The 18,686-nt window shown below is 42.5% G+C and overlaps 1 protein-coding gene across 1 annotated transcript; it reads right to left on the bottom strand.

The window, feature by feature from the left end:
- Nucleotides 1-1,979: 1,979 nt before the first annotated feature.
- On the bottom strand, nucleotides 1,980-17,479 carry LOC115168589 (short transient receptor potential channel 4-associated protein). The gene is made up of 19 exons (XM_029723990.1): nucleotides 17,325-17,479; nucleotides 16,698-16,826; nucleotides 16,420-16,536; nucleotides 16,262-16,319; nucleotides 16,108-16,163; nucleotides 15,681-15,809; nucleotides 15,175-15,376; nucleotides 14,148-14,336; nucleotides 12,122-12,264; nucleotides 11,554-11,682; nucleotides 11,390-11,448; nucleotides 11,162-11,263; nucleotides 10,976-11,059; nucleotides 10,794-10,884; nucleotides 10,545-10,685; nucleotides 10,303-10,414; nucleotides 4,563-4,675; nucleotides 4,154-4,360; nucleotides 1,980-3,604 (listed from the first exon to the last, which is right to left on the bottom strand). Exons 1-19 carry the CDS (start codon nucleotides 17,439-17,441, stop codon nucleotides 3,467-3,469), a joined length of 2,316 nt encoding a protein of 771 aa, XP_029579850.1. The 5' UTR covers nucleotides 17,442-17,479; the 3' UTR covers nucleotides 1,980-3,466.
- Between the last annotated feature and the right edge of the window lie 1,207 nt (nucleotides 17,480-18,686).

The raw sequence follows: 18,686 nt of genomic DNA on the forward strand, positions 1-18,686 counted from the left end.
CAGACCAGAGAATCTTGTTTCTCATGGTCTCAGAGAATTTAGGTGCCTTTTGGCAAATTCCAAGTGGGCTGTTATGTGCCTTTTACTGAAGAGTGGCTTCTGCCTGGCCACTCTATCATAAAGGCCTGATTGGTGGAGTGCTGCAGAGATGGTTGTCCTTCTGGAAGGTTTTTCCATCTCCACAGAGGAACTCAGGAGCTCTGTCAGAGTGACCATCGGGTTCTTGGTCACCTCCCTGACCAAGGCCCTTCTCCCCGGATTGCTCAGTTTGGCCAGGCAGCCAGCTCTAGGAAGAGTCTTGGTGGTTCCAAACTTCATCCATTTAAGAATGATGGAGGCCACTGTGTTCTTGGGGACTTCCAATGCTGCATACATTTTTTTGGTACCCTTCCCCTGATCTGTGCCAACACAATCCTGTCTCAGAGCTCTACAGACAATTCCTTCGACCTCATGGCTTGGTTTTTACTCTGACATGCACTGTTAACTGTGTGACCTTATATAGACAGGTATGTGCCTTTCCAAATCATGTCCAATCAATTGAATTTACCACAGGTGGACTCCAATCAAATTGGAGAAACAGACAATTCCTTCGAACTCATGGCTTGGTTTTTACTCTGACATGCACTGTCAACTGTGGGACCTTACATAGACAGGTGTGTGCCTTTCCAAATCATGTCCAATCAATTGAATTTACCAGAAGTCCATTTAAGTTCTAGAAACATCTCAATGATGATCAATGGTAACAGGATACACCTGAGCTCAATTTCGAGTCTCATAGCAAAGGGTCTGAATACTTATGTCAATAAGGTATCTTTTTTTTGTTATAAATTTGCTAAATTGTATTAAAACCTGTTTTCGCTTTGTCGTTATGGGGTATTGTGTGTAGATTGATGAGGAAAATTAGTGTTCTCCTCATTTTAGAATACGGCTGTAACGTAACGAAATGTAGAAAAAGTCAAGTGGTCTGAATACTTTCTGAATACACTGTATATCCAGCATTTTTGTCAAAATTACTCAGGCTCAGTAAATTTGGTTCGGGTTCATTGATAGACAGCGATATTTAAATCTTGTTTTAAGCGGATTTAAGTCAGGACTGAGACTAAACCGCTCAACACCTCTTGGAAAGCCATTCTGGTATGTCTTTTGCATAAAAATGTGTGTAATTGTCCCACAGGAAAATAAAACCTATCCCAGGGTTAGGTTTTAAGACTTGAGGTGGGCTTTGCTCCTTTCATATTTATTTTCATCCTAACTCCCCAGTCCCTGCTGATGACAAGCATACCCATAACGTGATGCTGCCACCACAATACTTTAACATACAAAAAGGGATCAACAACATTGCATTCACTCCATATTACTGGCCTGTATGAAAAAGTGAAAAGAAGCCTGTGTTCAAAAATTACATTGTTTGTAACAAGGCTGTTAAACACTGCAAATAAACAAACTTTTTGGCCTAAAATAAAAATGACAGGGTTGGGTCAAGTCCAATTCAACAGAGTGAAACAATCTCTATTTACAAACATGGTGGTGGCAGCATCATGTTATGAGTATGCTTGTCATCGGCAGGGACTGGTATGTTTGTTAGTATCAAAATAAATATTAAAGTAACAAAGCCCAAGTAAAATGTATGAGGAAAACCCACCTGTCTTCTGAAATGGCTTTCCAAGACGTGTGGAGTGTTCTTGAGTGGTCTAGTCTCAGGCCTGACTTAAATCTGCTTGCAGAATGAAGTGGAGACCTGCTTGTACTCCTGGATTAAACTCTGTGCTTTCAGATGACTGCAATGGGTGTTAAGTGTTTGACGTGTGTTCAAATAGCAATGATTTATGATAGACTAACACAAACCAACGCCATGCTGTTAAATACTTAAAATAGCCGTTGACAGGACTGTCCATTGTCAACAATAGATTGTATAACCCACTTTACATCCATGTGTTGTAGTGAATTAAAGCACTTAAAGAGACAAGACAGATCCAAAGTTGTGTTCTGTTATTTATCTCATTCGCTTTACAAAGTGAAGTTACAGATACTTACCTGTGTATTAGATGACTACACACATACTCTCACTCACTGTCTGAGAAGAGCTCAGACATAAGTCACATACACACTCTGAAACAGGGACAGTCTCATATCCTCATGCCATAAGTTAAGCATCTTTCCTAACGTTACCAGTCAGGACTCCTCTGTGTTGTCGAACCCAAGACATTCATTCTTCTGGCGAGTCCATGTTCCAGAGCCTTGTGTCGACCTTGTCCTTCACCTAAATACTTTATCATTTACATGGATCATTTCTTTAAATATCCCTTTTTAGACCACCAAAATAACACAATTGCTTGTCCCTTATAATATCAATGTTTTGGTCCCACTTGTATTAAATGTCCCTAAAACATGTTGACATAGTAATTACATACCGTTAGATACAGAGTAATGTTCTTTTCTCAGTTGGTGTACTTACACATTGCGTTGACTGCACAACAAAATGTATTTAACATGCTTTATATCTGCAAACAAATTCAAATTGATTGTGTTAAAACATCTCCTTCGTGTTTGACTATTACACTAACATCAAAACAGGCATACCAGTTGTAAGTACTAACCCTGTAAATGTACCCACTATATCTGACCGGTGTAATTACCATGTAAATGCAGAGTTTTGGCACCACTCAATATGAAGTTGGACCGTCGTTTTTTTTTGCCAGAGTGTAGGAGGGTTTCCACTAGTTACCACAGCCACAAAGACTAAATGGGCTATATCATAATAATTAATATAAACAAAAATTTGCATTTTAGTCCTAATTTAAGATTAGACATAAGGTTAGCAGTGTGGTTAAGGTCCGGTTTGAAATCACATTTTAAGAATAGAAATGAGAGAAATAGGTAGGGGTTATGACTTTGTGGCTGTGGTAACTAGTGACAACCGGGTTCGAGAAATCATCTCCCTTCTGTTAGTGAAAGGCTGCTGATTGGCTGACTGTTTTCCCCACAGATAAAACAGAATGGAAACTCCAGCATGTGACACACCCCAACACAGCTATACACTAGAGGAGGCTGGTGGGAGGAGCTGTAGGAGGACAGGCTCATTGTAATGGCTGGATGGAAGACATGGAACGGTATCAAACACAAACATATGGAAACCACGTTTGACCCAACCCATTTATTCCATTCCAGCCATTACAATGAGCTCGTCCTCCTATAGCTCCTCTCACCAGCCTCCACTGGTAGAGACACACGTGACACAAGCATACGCATCCACTCCTACAGCCAATACTCACACACCCACTAAAGCATATCCACACACACACACACACACACACACACACAAAAATACATACACATGCCCAAAACTGTGCACAGTCATTCTGTACACCGATGGATCCCTGAATAACAGCTATGTGAAGAAGTGAGCGCTCAGATCTGTTCAGTCTTCAGGTGATTGAGACAATGCCTCTCCTCTTTTTTCCAGGGACTAAACTTCCAGAAAGTCTCTTCCCAGATCCATGTAGGCCTCATCGATGTAGCTGGCTATGGCACATAGTGAAGTTCGGTCTGAGTCCAACAGAACCGACACCGTCTCCTTCCAATAGGTGAAGAGGATACAGGAGCTCTGTTGCAGATAGGAGGGAGGGAGAGAGAGAGAGAGAAAATGGTACGAGGGGAGAGAATGGTAGGAGAGAGAGAGAGAGAGAGAATGGTACGAGGGGAGAGAATGGTAGGAGAGAGAGAGAGAGAGAGAGAATGGTACGAGGGGAGAGAATGGTAGGAGAGAGAGAGAGAGAGAGAGAATGGTACGAGGGGAGAGAATGGTAGGAGAGAGAGAGAGAGAGAATGGTACGAGGGGAGAGAATGGTAGGAGAGAGAGAGAGAGAATGGTACGAGGGGAGAGAATGGTAGGAGAGAGAGAGAGAGAGAGAATGATTGGAGAGTGATAGGAGAGAATGATATAGAAAGGGAAAAGGGATATCTAGTCAGTTGCACAACTGAATGCATTCAACAGAAATGTGTTCTCTCATACAACAGTAAGTCAGTCAACCACAATAGGACAGAGCATGGTTTAGTGTACAGGTAACCTAATAAAGAATTACCACCATAGAGTAGGCAGCATTCAAGTAACAACGGTGTGTGTGTGTGTGAGCTCATTGGGGAGGACACTCACGTTCTCCAGACAGGTGCTATCCTTGTCCTTGTTGAGGTAGTGGCGCTGCCAAAAGCGCAGCAGGTTGTGGAAGTTGTTGAGCAGGCAGCCGGGGTATTTCTCAGTGTACTCCTTCTCTCTCAGGGCGTTGAGGTAGAAGGACAGCTTGCCCCGTCTCCTGGCCAGCATCAATACCACCAGGCTGGTGTTCAGACAGCTCACATTCTCCTAACATTGGTAGGGCCCAGCCACCATCAAACAGAAGGGAAAGGATCACAGTCCGTTAACATGTAGATGATCCAGACAAGTGTATGTCTCAATATGAGAAACAAGAAATAGAGGAATGTAAAGTCTATGATAGATAGGATGCCATGACAGTCATTAGTATTACAGTAAACCTGACAGACGATGGGATAGGGGCTTTCCTTGCCTGCGTGAGCGTCTGCACGTTGATGATGTTGACGAGTCTGAAGAGGATGGTTAGTCTGTTCTCCACGCGGACCATGTAGGACAACAGACTGCACTCTGACAGCACCTCCACAACTACAGGGCAGACACAGACAGACAGACAGACAGACAGACAGACAGACAGACAGACAGACAGACAGACAGACAGACAGACAGACAGACAGACAGACAGACAGACAGACAGACAGACAGACAGACAGACAGACAGACAGACAGACAGACAGAGACAGTGACAGAGAGAGACAGAGACAGTGACAGAGAGAGACAGAGACAGTGACAGAGAGAGACAGAGACAGAGACAGTGACAGTGACAGAGAGAGACAGAGACAGAGAGAGACAGAGACAGTGACAGAGACAGAGACAGAGAGAGACAGTGACAGAGAGAGACAGAGACAGTGACAGAGAGAGACAGAGAGAGACAGAGACAGTGACAGAGAGAGACAGAGACAGTGACAGAGAGAGACAGAGAGACAGTGACAGAGAGAGACAGTGAAAGAGAGACAGTGACAGAGAGAGACAGTGAAAGAGAGACAGAGTGACAGACAGTGACAGACAGAGACAGTGACAGACAGAGAGACAGAGACAGTGACAGACAGAGACAGTGACAGACAGACAGTGACAGAGAGTTATTTAGCTATTGGATTTAGAATTATTTAATAAAATATACATTTTGGCCTTTAGAAACACATTGAATAACACATTCATAAGATGGCAACAGTTCAAAAATAAAATCATAAGTAACAAGGTCTTGACGTGTCTGTCCTATATCTAGGAGATCAGGAAATATATCCTGAGCATTTTTATTTTCAGCAACAACAAAAATTGCTACCATTTATAAACCTGTTTTCGCTTTGTCATTATGGGGTATTGTGTGTAGATTGATGAGGATATACATTTTAGAATAAGGCAGTAACGTAACAAAATGTGGAATATATTATATATATTTTCCACATTATTACGTTACTGCCTTATTCTAAAATGGAATAAATAAATAAATAAAATAAAACAGAAATATCTTATTTACATAAGTATTCAGACCCTTCGCTATGAGTCTCGAAATGGAGCTCAGGTGCATCCTGTTTCCATTGATCATCCTTGAGATGTTTCTACAACTTGATTGTGGTAAATCTAATTGATGGGCATGATTTGGAAAGGCACACACCTGTCTATATAAAAAGGTCCCACAGCTTACAGTACATGTCAGAGCAAAAACTAAGCCATGAGGTCGAAGGAATTGTCCGTAGAGCTCCGAGACAGAATTGTGTCGAGGCACAGATCTGGGGAAGGGTAGCAAAACATTTCTGCAGCATTGAAGGTCCCCAAGAACAGTGGCCTCCATCATTCTTAAATGGAAGAAGTATGGAACTACCAAGACTCTTCCTAGAGCTGGCTGCCTGGCCAAACTGAGCAATCGGGGGAGAAGGGAGATGACCAAGAACCCAATGGTCACTGACAGAGCTCTAGAGTTCCTCTGTGGAGATGGGAGAACCTTCCAGAAGGACAACCATCTCTGGAGCACTCCACCAATCAGGCCTTTATGGTAGAGTGGCCAGAGGGAAGCCACTCCTCCATGAAAAGGCACATGACAGCCCTCTTGGAGTTTGCCAAAAGTCAGCTAAGATTCTATGGTCTGATGAAACCAAGATTGAACTATTTGAACTAAGCACACAGCCAAGACAATGCAGGAGTGGCTTCGGGACAAGTCTCTGAATGTCCTTGAGTGGCCCAGCCAGAGCCCGGACATCAACCCAATCGAACAGCTCTGGAGAGGCCTAAAAATAACTGCAGTGACGCTCCCCATCCAACTTGACATAGCTTGAGACTAGAGGTCGACCGATTAATCGGAATGGCTGATTAATTAGGGCCGATTTCAAGTTTTCATAACAATCGGAAATCTGTATTTTTGGACGCCGATTTGGCCGATTTTTTATTTATTTTTGACCTTTATTTAACTAGGCAAGTCAGTTAAAAACACATTCTTATTTTCAATGACGGCGTAGGAACGGTGGGTTAACTGCCTTGTTCAGGGGCAGAACGACAGATTTTTACCTTGTCAGCTAGGGGATTCAATCTTGCAACCTTACGGTTAACTAGTCCAACGCTCTAACCACCTGCTTTACATTGCACTCCATGAGGAGCCTGCCTGTTACGCGACTGCAGTAAGAAGCCAAGGTAAGTTGCTAGCTAGCATTAAACTTATAAAAAACAATCAATCATAATCACTAGTTAAACTAGTAATATCATCAACCATGTGTAGTTATCTAGCCTGTGCTGCATTGCATATAATCGCTTAGGTACACTTTGCTCCAACCATAAACATCAATGCCTTTCTTAAAATCAATACACAAGTATATATTTTTAAACCTGCATATTTAGTTAATATTGCCTGCTAACATGAATTTATTTTAACTAGGGAAAATGTGTCACTTCTCTTGCAAACAGAGTCAGGGTATATGCAGCAGTTTGGGCCGCCTGGCTCGTTGCGAACTGTGAAGACTATTTCTTCCTAACAAAGACAGCCGACTTCGCCAAACGGGAGATGATTTTAAAAAAGCGCATTTGCGAAAAAAGCACAATCGTTGCACGACTGTACCTAACCATAAACATCAATGCCTTTCTTAAAATCAATACACAGAAGTATATATTTTTAAACCTGCATATTTAGCTAAAAGAAATCCAGTTTAGCAGGCAATATTAACCAGGTGAAATTGTGTCATTTTGCTTTTTCATTGCACGCAGTCAGGGTATATGCAACAGTTTGGGCCGCCTGGCTCGTTGCGAACTAATTTGCCAGAATTTTAAGTAATTATGACATAACATTGAAGGTTGTGCAATGTAACAGGAATAACGTTTTGTTTTCGAGATGATAGTTTCCGGATTCAACCATATTAATGACCTAAGGCTCGTATTTCTGTGTGTTATTATGTTATAATTAAGTCTATGATTTGATAGAGCAGTCTGACTGAGCGATGGTAGGCAGCAGCAGGCTCGTAAGCATTCATTCAAACAGCCCTTCGCAATGCATTGCGCTGTTTATGACTTCAAGCCTGTCAACTCCCAAGATTAGGCTGTTGTAACCGATGTGAAATGGCTAACTAGTTAGCCGGGTGCGCGCTAATAGCGTTTCAAACGTCACTCGCTCTGAGACTTGGAGTAGTTGTTTCCCTTGCTCTACATGGGTAACGCTGCTTCGAGGGTGGCTGTTTTCGATGTGTTCCTGGTTTGAGCCCAGGTAGGAGCGAGGAGAGGAACGGAAGCTATACTGTTACACTGGCAATACTAAAGTGCCTATAAGAACATCCAATAGTCAAAGGTATATGAAATACAAATGGTATAGAGAGAAATAGTCCTATAATTCCTATAATAACTACAACCTAAAACATCTTACCTGGGAATATTGAAGACTCATGTTAAAAGGAAGCACCAGCTTTCATATGTTCTCATGTTCTGAGCAAGGAACTTAAACGTTAGCTTTTTTACATGGCACATATTGCACTTTTACTTTCTTCTCATTTTACATTTACATTTTAGTCATTTAGCAGACGCTCTTATCCAGAGCGACTTACAGTAGTGAATGCATACATTTCATACATTTTTTCCCCCGTACTGGTCCCCCGTGGGAATCGAACCCACAACCCTGGCGTTGCAAACACCATGCTCTACCAACTGAGCCACACGGGACCAACACTTTGTTTTTGCATTATTTAAACCAAATTGAACATGTTTCATTATTTATTTGAGGCTAAATTGATTTTATTGATGTATTATATTAAGTTAAAATAAGTGTTCATTCAGTATTGTTGTAATTGTCATTATTACAAAAAAACATAATAATAAAATCGGCTGATTAATTGGTATTGGTTTTTTGGGTCCTCCAATAATCGGTATCGGCGGTGAAAAATCATAATAGGTCGACCTCTACTTGAGACGATCTGCAGAGAAGAATGGGAGAAATTCCCCAAATACAGGTGTGCCAAGTTTGTAGTGTCATACCCAAGAAGATGCTGTAATCGCTGCCAAAGTTGCTTCAATAAAGTACTGAGTAAAGGGTCTGAATACTTATGTAAATGTGATTTATTTATTTATTTTATATATCAATTAGCAAACATTTCTAAAAACCAGTTTGTCAAGAGTGTGCAAAGCTGTCATCAAGGCAAAGGGTGGCTACTTTGAAGAATCTCAAATCTCAAATATATTTTGATTTGTTTAACACTTTATTGGTTACTACATGATTCCATTGGTTATTTCATAGTTTGTCTTCACTATTATACCTACAATGTAGAAAATAGTAAAAAAAAAATTAAAAAATTGAATGAGTAGGTGTGTCCAAACTTGTCATTTTTTGGGGGTCTGTACTTTAACCATTTATATTTTTTACTTTTACTTCACTACATTCCTAAAGAAAATAATGTACTTTTTACTCCATACATTTTCCCTGACACCCAAAAGTACTTGTTACATTTTGAATGCTTGGCAGGACAGGAAAATGGTCAAATTCACATACTTGTCAAGAGAACATCCCTGGTCATCCCTACTGCCTCTGATCTGGCAGACTCACTAAACAGAGAACATCCCTGGTCATCCCTACTGCCTCTGATCTGGCAGACTCACTAAACAGAGAACATCCCCGGTCATCCCTACTGCCTCTGATCTGGCAGACTCACTAAACAGAGAACATCCCTGGTCATCCCTACTGCCTCTGATCTGGCAGACTCACTAAACAGAGAACATCCCTGGTCATCCCTACTGCCTCTGATCTGGAGGACTCACTAAACAGAGAACATCCCTGGTCATCCCTACTGCCTCTGATCTGGCAGACTCACTAAACAGAGAACATCCCTGGTCATCCCTACTGCCTCTGATCTGGCAGACTCACTAAACAGAGAACATCCCCGGTCATCCCTACTGCCTCTGATCTGGCAGACTCACTAAACAGAGAACATCCCCGGTCATCCCTACTGCCTCTGATCTGGCAGACTCACTAAACAGAGAACATCCCCGGTCATCCCTAATGCATCTGATCTGGCAGACTCACTAAACACAAATGCTTTGTTTGTAAATAATGTCCGAGTGTGCCCCTATCTATCCGTAAACTTAAAAAACAAGAAAATATAAAGGAATGTGAAATGATTTATACTTTTGATACTTAAGGATCAAAAGTAAATGTAATTGCTAAAATATACTTAAGTATGTTTAAAACCTTTTACTGAAGTATCATTTTCTATTAGGTTATCTTTACTCAAGTATGAAAATTAGGTACTTTTCCCACCACTCTGTGTGTGTGTGTGTGTGTGTGTGTGTGTGTGTGTGTGTGTGTATATATAAAAAACAACAACATTTAACTCCTTTTTTTAGGTTGCCACAAAATGACCTTCATACTTCCATCAACTTTTTAAAACTGGTACTGGTAACCTTCAGACAAGTCCCGTGACACTTGTGGGGGGATTGTAGAGCAAAACGGAGAACACCATAATGTTTTGAGTTAGTTTGTAACCCTAACGGTTCGGACGCTACAAACAGAAGTTGGCACATCGATGGTACCGACTTCAGATGAATCCCGACACTTGTGGGGGTCGTAGAGCAAAACGGAGACCACCACTTAGATTGACGCACCGGTGTGTGAATCGACTCGAGGGTTAACACGTTTCTATAGCCACAAACGTGTTCACCGGTAGGCCTAAGACTATTTTCCATGGACATACCTCTCACATCGTCAGTCTGGCTCTCGAAGCGGTCCAGGGACAGAATTATACAGCGCACCAGCATGTTGGAGTCCACTAGAGAGCTGTTGATCTGGGTCATGAACGTCTGGAACTAACACAGGAAGCAGAAATGAAACATGTATTAAGGAAGTGATCTCTAGGGTTAAGCTAGAAAATGGTCCGCACTCCCTTTCCGTCGGTCTGATCCTCATTCAGTGCCTCTCCCCTGGGCAGTGTCCTACCTTCTCCTCTGTGTTGACGTATTTGTTAAACCTCTTGAAGGAGTCGATGTTGAACTTCATGAGTTCCCCCAGAAGGTCAAAGTAACTCTGCAGCACATCCCGGGACTTACAGCCGCTGTCTATGATGCAGAACAGGATGTGCTGGAAGGACAGAGGAGGGGGATTTAATGGGAGGTTTTAAATGAAGACTTGAAGGCGGTTCTATCATAGGTGTGTGTGGCTTCACTGGCTTGGCAACAGCCTCCGTACCTCCAGCAGGCCTCTCTTGAGCAGGAACACCTGGTCAGCGTAGGAGGTGGATCCTCTCAGGAAGCTCTCCACCGCCCTCGCCTGCCAGAACCTACAGACAACAGGGGTTTAACACTCGTCTTCCTCTCTTCTGTACCTGATGACGTTTCACTCATTAACTCCTGGAGTCAACACACACACACCTGAATGAGGATTCGGCCGGTTCTTTCTTCATGACTGAAAGTAGCCGTGTCAGGAGGCCCTTTTTACCATCACAGATTAGATTTCTATATAGAAGAGAGAAAATATCCAACGCAATGGAGGATTTGTCAAATTCAGAAACACCAAATGACCTCCATCCCTATCCCCTGCCTAACTAAGAGCCCTACCTGTCCGTGTTGACGAGAGCCTCCACCTCAGGGATGTTGGCCTTCAGAGAGATGGCACTGAGCTCATTCAGCTCCTGAGCATTCAAGAGGAGATACTTGTTCCTGAGAGGAGGAAAGACCAGACAAATGACAGAGTCACTGAACATGATGGTATCAAACTCAGTACCAGATTATATGTCTAATTCCACAGAAATACAGTTTAAATCATACTGTCTGTACTGAACTCACTCATGATGGTCGCTGAAACTCTGAAGTAGTCGTAGAAACTGGATTTTAAAGGAGATCTCCTGTGTGAGTGAGATCGAGAGAGGAAGACCAGTGAGTACTGCAATAGAGGTGCTTAGTGTTACAGCGCCATTGAGCCCATTCCCAGAGCAGAGAGGTCTTCTTACCGGGCTGCAGTCACAGTTCTGGTTCTGGCCGTGGAGGACGTGGGTGGACGTCTGCTTTCTCCAGATCAGCTTGTCAAACAGGTTGTTGAGTCCTGGAATCAGTTTGAACTCTGCAAGCATTCTGTGAACCTGTTTACAAGGCACCATATATTTACAATCAAATGGATTCTAGAACGCCCAGACCGTAGACCACAGGTATGTCAAAACAGGTTCTTTTAAATTGGTCTAATTTCGTTGGTAACCAGTTTATAATAGCAATAAGACACCTCAGGGTTTGTGGTATATGGCCAATATACCACGGCTAAATGCTGTATCCAGGCACTACACGTTGCATCTCATCTAAGAACAGCCCTTAGCTGGGGTATATTGGCCATATACCACCCCCACCTCAGGACTTACTGCTTAACCTTACATCAGCAGTTGTCTCAAAGTACTTAACAGACAACCAACCTAAAACCACAAAAGGCAAGGAATGCAGAGGCAGAAGCACAGTGGAAAAACTTTACAAGCTCAGTTACTGATTGAAGCCATTTCCTGTTGTAAACTAAAGTCCAGCTATCCGTCTTACCTGGTTCCTCTGGCGGCCTATGAGGAGCACACAGAGCACATAGAGAACCTCCACCTTGTACATGATCTCATGGACGATCTTCATGGACTGGGGCAGACTGTGCCTGAGAGGACTGGTGACCAGAGAGCTCTCGTCTGGCGACTCTGAGAAAGAAACAGCAGAGTGTATGGAAATACATTAACATTCAAGGATGCTAACTGATGAGGGGCCCAAAAAGGTGACAAAAAAAATTCTGTTAAATCCAATGTACCTTGTTATTAGTTAGCTATCCAGGTAACATGACTAAAGAAGGTTGTTCGAGTAGCCCTCGAGTAGTTTAGAAATATAAAATGTGAGACAATTCGAGGTAGAAAAGGGAAGAGGGTAGTTCTGGAGGTTTGGGCTAGAAACTGGTAGTTTTCAGTGATGTAAAGGCACAAGAATGACTGTCTCTGTGCTCTGGTTTTCCTCTATGGCACTCAGCCTAGTCAGACTGGCCTGCTTGTTCTTACAGAAGCTATTAAAAGATATGTATTCAATACGCTCGCTCTGTGAGCCACTCCAATAATTAAACAAATGTAACAGAAACCCTGTCACTGTCTGCACAACCCCAGCCCAACATCATGGCTAAATAACATTTTAAAACTGATGGGAGATGCGCAGAAAGAACGGATGGAGAGAAGCAGCTGAGTAAACTAATGGCTGGTTAGGGGATGATGCTGTCTGTCCACAGCTGAGTGGGCTAATGGCTGGTTAGGGGATGATGCTGTCTGCCCACAACTGAGTAGGCTAATGGCTGGTTAGGGGATGATGCTGTCTGTCCACAGCTGAGTAAACTAATGGCTGGTTAGGGGATGATGCTGTCTGCCCACAACTGAGTAGGCTAATGGCTGGTTAGGGGATGATGCTGTCTGCCCACAACTGAGTGGGCTAATGGCTGGTTAGGGGATGATGCTGTCTGCCCACAACTGAGTAGGCTAATGGCTGGTTAGGTGATGTGGCTGGCTGCTCAAACATTGGATGATGAAGCACTCATTCTGATATGACATCACTCTGATCATCTATTTGTAGAATGCGTAGGGATGTATTCTGTTACATTTATCTCTTATTCTTATCTGTATTTTTTTTTAAACTGCACTGTTGGTTAGGGGCTCGTAAGTAAGCATTTCACTGTAAGCATTTCACCTGTTGTATTCGGCGCATGTGACTAATAAAATTTGATTTTGATTTGATTTTTGCTCAGCCATTCATTTCGATATGAGAAACATATCAATTCAAATGTTATTTGTCACATGCGCCGAATACAACAGGTGTAGACATTACAGTGAAACGCTTAGTTACAAGCCCTTAACCAACAACGTAGTTCAAGAAATAGATGTAGAAAATATTTACTAAATAAACTAAAGTAAAAAAAATACAAAATAACAATAACGAGGCTATATATAGGGGTACCGGTAACGAGTCAATGTGTGGGGTACAGGTTAGTCGAGGTAATTTATACATGTAGGTAGAAGTGAAGTGACTGCATAGATAATAAACAGTAAACAATAAACAGAGTAGCAGCAGTGTAAAAACAAATGGGGGGGGTCAATGTAAATATTCCGGTGGCCACTTGATTAATTGTTCAGCAGTCTTATGGATTGCGGGTAGAAGCTGTTAAGGAGCCTTTTGGTCCTAGACGTGGCGCTCCGATACCACTTGCCGTGCGGTAACAGAGAGAAAAGTCTATGACACCATTATTATACACCGTTTAGTGATCACACAGGAGATCTGTTTGTGCCTTTCTTTTATAGCCCAATGGGTGATACACTCTGCACTTTGTCAGATTAGTTTTTTTTTCACTTTGAAATCAAAACGACCAAAAGTGATGCGTTTACATCCCTGAAGACTATGACATCACGTGACTGTAAAGTGGGTCACATTCTGAACCGTATTACTGATGTAAGAAAACAGTGAACAACGGTCCGTTATACCGTCAGTATATCTCAGATGACCGGAGCATGGTATGTGTGTGAGGGAGAGTGCATGTATTATCTACTGGTCTGACCTGTGCTGCTCTGCTCGGCATCCTCTGTGGCCATTTGCATAAGAGCGTCCAGCACCAGGGCGTTGTCCAGCAAGGTGTACCAGTCTTGAAGCTCCAGTAGCAGGCTGGATGCCCCCGAGGCCTCAGACACCTTCCTGGTAGCCAGCTTACACAGCCGCTCAATGAAGCCCGGGATGTTCAGCAGGGCCACTGATGCACACAGGGGTTAAATCAAAAATAAATCCCATGAATGACTGAAAATTAAGTTCATCTCAGCTCGCGTGCCACATCAGGATTTCCAAACTCAACGGAGGACATCGCAGATTGTTTTTAGGACTGATTTGTTTGTCAAAACAAAGGGCAGTTATTTGAAACTATATATGTCCATCTAGTTGTAGACGTTCAAGTGTGGTCTTCAGTGTTTCTTTAAAACAAAATAATAATTTCCCCCCCCCCAAAACGTCACTGAGAACTTTAACCCCTGAGCACAGCGATAGAACAGATTTTATTATGAATTTACTGTTTCCCATTAAAGTGGCAATCAGCAGTCAAAACAATAACAAAGCGTACTCCCCCGTCACTGTTTCACTAAAAAGCTGCAGCATGGGGCTGGAGAAATGCAACCACTCTAAAATTCATAAACAGAGCTATGGATGCAAGGACTGACCATCCTTGATATCAAAATTATACTTTGTTTTACTCCAATGTTTGTAAACCATCTTATATTTTGGGTTCTGATGGGGTACGAAGTTGAACTAAGCTTATGAGGCATTTATAAGTTATATTCTCAAATAATCAATAGGTATATATCATTAATCATTAAGTCCAAAAATGGATGTAGCTACTGCAGATTGCCCCTTTAACTGAGTCCTAAGGAAACATTGAGGAGTACAAATCCATCATTTTTTAATCTCATTCATCGCTGAGCAATAGAGGGACAAGTAATTTGCAAGGATTTCTTCATTAAATACTAGTCATATGAAGCATCATTCTATGTGACAACACCTTCCATTCTCTCTCCCTGGTCTGATGGTGAGAGCTGTCTTACCCTGGTTGACTTCAGAGTGGGAAGGGCAGAGGTTGGTCTTCTGCTGGGCGTTTTTAGCCAGCAGTGTGTGCTTGTCATCGTTGCCCAGGTCCGGCTCAGTGATGGTGACTGACAGGATGCGGCAGAAGTTGGCCAGCTGCTGCTGGTTGAAGCTCTGGACCAGACTGGGCAGGTTGGGGATGCCCTCCAGCTGGATCATCTCCTGGAGCATAAAGATGAAGGTACACGTACGTTATTGGGGTCATTCCACTTCAAACTGGCAGAGGAAAAATTATTCTGGAATGCTTCTTATCTGTTTCTAACTACAGAAACCATTTCATCCAAAATGGTGGGTGTCATAGCTTGCTGAAATGACATGGGACAACTCATTAACATTTTTGTGAATCTTTTGGCCATTTAGGTTCAGTTTGATTTGATCAAAGTTCAGCAAATTTGAATGACCTGTAGTAACTGCAAATTTGTAAGGACTGACATAGTGATAGTATGCATTTTGAAGCCATCCTTACCTTCCTGACCCCAAGAATGTCCTCAATCAATGTGGCTGTTTGCAAAAATGTCTTCTTGTTTGACATGAGCGTAAACAAAAACATGACAAAGTCATCTCGTGATGCCAGACTTTTAGTGACTCCTTCCATCTGAAAGTGATGGAAAGCTCATGATTAACCTTCCCTGACTAAAAGAAAGGAAACAGGGTGGACATCATCCTCTGTGAGACAGTGTGAAAGGAAAACTCCACCCAAAAACAATCTTTTGGTATTTGTTTCATTAGTCCATTGTTGACATAGTGCCAAAATGTTTTGCTTGTCAGCAATCAAGTTTTCAAGATATGTAAGTTTCATATGATGCAGCGTTTGGCATCATACGGGGAGGATTTCTGTATTTCTGATTTTCTTACATGCATTCAAACACTTTATCTAAGGCATTGATACTTACACATATACAACAATTGTACAGAACACTTAAACAATCCTTGACGAGGTCATCACTCACTGTAATGAGAACATATGTTAGAATATATATTGAAGGAATGAAAAAACTGGTTCCTCACATTTGCAAAACTATGACATAGGAATGTAATATGGCTTACTTTTAGGGAAATTGGTCTGTGTGGTGAGGGTGGGTCTCATCAGAATCTCCACTAGTAACTGAGGACAAAGGAGAAATTAAAACCCTGACACAGCAAATATGGTCACTGACAAGACCGTTGGCTCTATATGCCTCTGTTTCAACATGTTGGAGACTCACATCAACGCCGCCAAAGAGGTCAAAGGTGTATGTGTTGGGAGAGGTGGACTCCTGTGCTGTTCTCCTGTCCTCTGTCACAAACGACATTGCCTCCATGGAGAGACAAGATGCCACTTCCTACCACACCATAGAGAGAACACAAACACGTCATGAACAACATCTGTCAGCTCAGCAACAATTACCATCACAGCAACCACGAGGAAAACAAGCATGAAACAGTCGCATGTAAAGAGGGGCTTTACAGCGCCAACGAGGTCAGGGAAGAGTAATTATTGCACCTTGATAATGGAGTGGATCTGGGAGAGATCACTGTTGAGGTGACTGCTGTCATACAGTCTCTGCAGCATCACTGGAATCCCATGCCACTTGGCCTGTTGGTCCCTCTCTTGAAGTAGGGCCTCAGACATCTGAGGACAAGGAGGGAACACCATAGGAACAAGAAAATGTCAAGGATAGGGAAAATGCAGCACATAAATAAGCGATCCCCCTCTGAGTGTATATTAGACAGACAAGATATACACACACGAGTCATTGCCCTAATTTGAGGGGCTATACCAGTTGATGTTTAAAATGTGATGGCTGTAGCCAGGAGGGGTTGCTGTGACAACTTTTCCAGTGATCAGCAAGGAAGCTAGCGGACATGGTTAAGGAAGTTTATTTTCAGTTCAGTCCGCTACAAGGAAGCCAGCCATCTTAGTGACGTAGATAACGTAGTAGCTAGCATATTAACTAGTTAGCTAGCTAATAAACTGACTACCTACATACACTTCCACTACATCAGCTAGCCGTTTGCACAGCGCACCGAGTACACGTAGCTAGCTATCAACCTAGCTAGCTAGGTTTTCTCCGTCCCAAACCCTCATAATTTCAGCTTTTAGAAAGGATTTCTAAACGTGTATTTTTACCTCTGTGCCTCGACTAAGTCCCCCGCCACTGATTTGTCCATGTCTGATCCTTGTAAGTATGTTTTTATGACTATTTCTTCGGGTCCGAGAGGGCCCGAGTCGCTCTGTTGTCGCCATACTTTTTCCTCTTTTGCTTGTCTAAACAGGAAGTTATGGCCCGTCGACGGCAGAGTTCGCACAGACCACCTAATGGTGTGTTATAGCAACTACAATTATCTAACGACAAATCCTAATTATTCCAGAAAAATGTTGTGGGTGGAAGAAGTTGAAACTTTTAAATTGTTAGTCTAGTGTTGAAAAATGGAGATTACTGTAGAAGTACAAGTACTAGTGACTATTATTTGTTGTAGTGGGACAGTAGTCGTTAGTGGAAAAGTTACAGTGAAAGTAAATAGTGAATGCAGTGGTAGTGAAATAGCCAAATGACTGTAGCCCAGTGGTAGGATAGTATTAGTAGCAGCTAGTTATTACAATAGTTATTGTTATAAGTACACCTATAGTGAAGTAATAATTTGGGTTAGTTTATGATGTGTGGGTGTGGGATTGTTATACTGGGTTAGTTTAGTGGGTGTGGGATTGTTATACTGGGTTAGTTTAGTGAGTGTGGGATTGTTATACTGGGTTAGTTTAGTGAGTGTGGGATTGTTATACTGGGTTAGTTTAGTGGATGGGGGATTGTTATACTGGGTTAGTTTAGTGGGTGTGGGATTTATTTTAGAACGCATTTAATGTTTTGAAAGATAATGACCCACCGAAGCAGGGCGGGTGGGCAGTGAACGCTTTGTTACATCAAATCAAATCAAATGTATTTATAAAGCCCTTCTTACATCAGCTGATATCTCAAAGTGCTGTACAGAAACTCAGCCTAAAAACCCAAACAGCAAGCAATGCAGGTGTAGAAGCACGGTGGCTAGGAAAAACTCCCTAGAAAGGCCAAAACCTAGGAAGAAACCTAGAGAGGAACCAGGCTATGAGGGGTGGCCAGTCCTCTTCTGGCTGTGCCGGGTGGAGATTATAACAGCACATGGCCAAGATTTTCAAATGTTCATAAATGACCAGCATGGTCAAATAATAATAATCATAGTAGTTGTCGAGGGTGCACCAAGTCAGTAACACAAGAGTAAGTGTCAGTTGGCTTTTTCCTAGCCGATCTTTGAGAGTATCTCTACCGCTCCTGCTGTCTCTAGAGAGTTGAAAACAGCAGGTCTGGGACAGGTAGCACGTCCGGTGAACAGGTCAGGGTTCCAGCAGGTCTGGGACAGCAGGTCTGGGACAGGTAGCACGTCCGGTGAACAGGTCAGGGTTCCATAGCCGCAGGCAGAACAGTTGGAACTGGAGCAGCAGCACGGCCAGGTGGACTGG

This window comes from Salmo trutta, chromosome 30 (genome assembly GCF_901001165.1).
Source record: "Salmo trutta chromosome 30, fSalTru1.1, whole genome shotgun sequence".
Classification (NCBI taxonomy): domain Eukaryota; kingdom Metazoa; phylum Chordata; class Actinopteri; order Salmoniformes; family Salmonidae; genus Salmo; species Salmo trutta.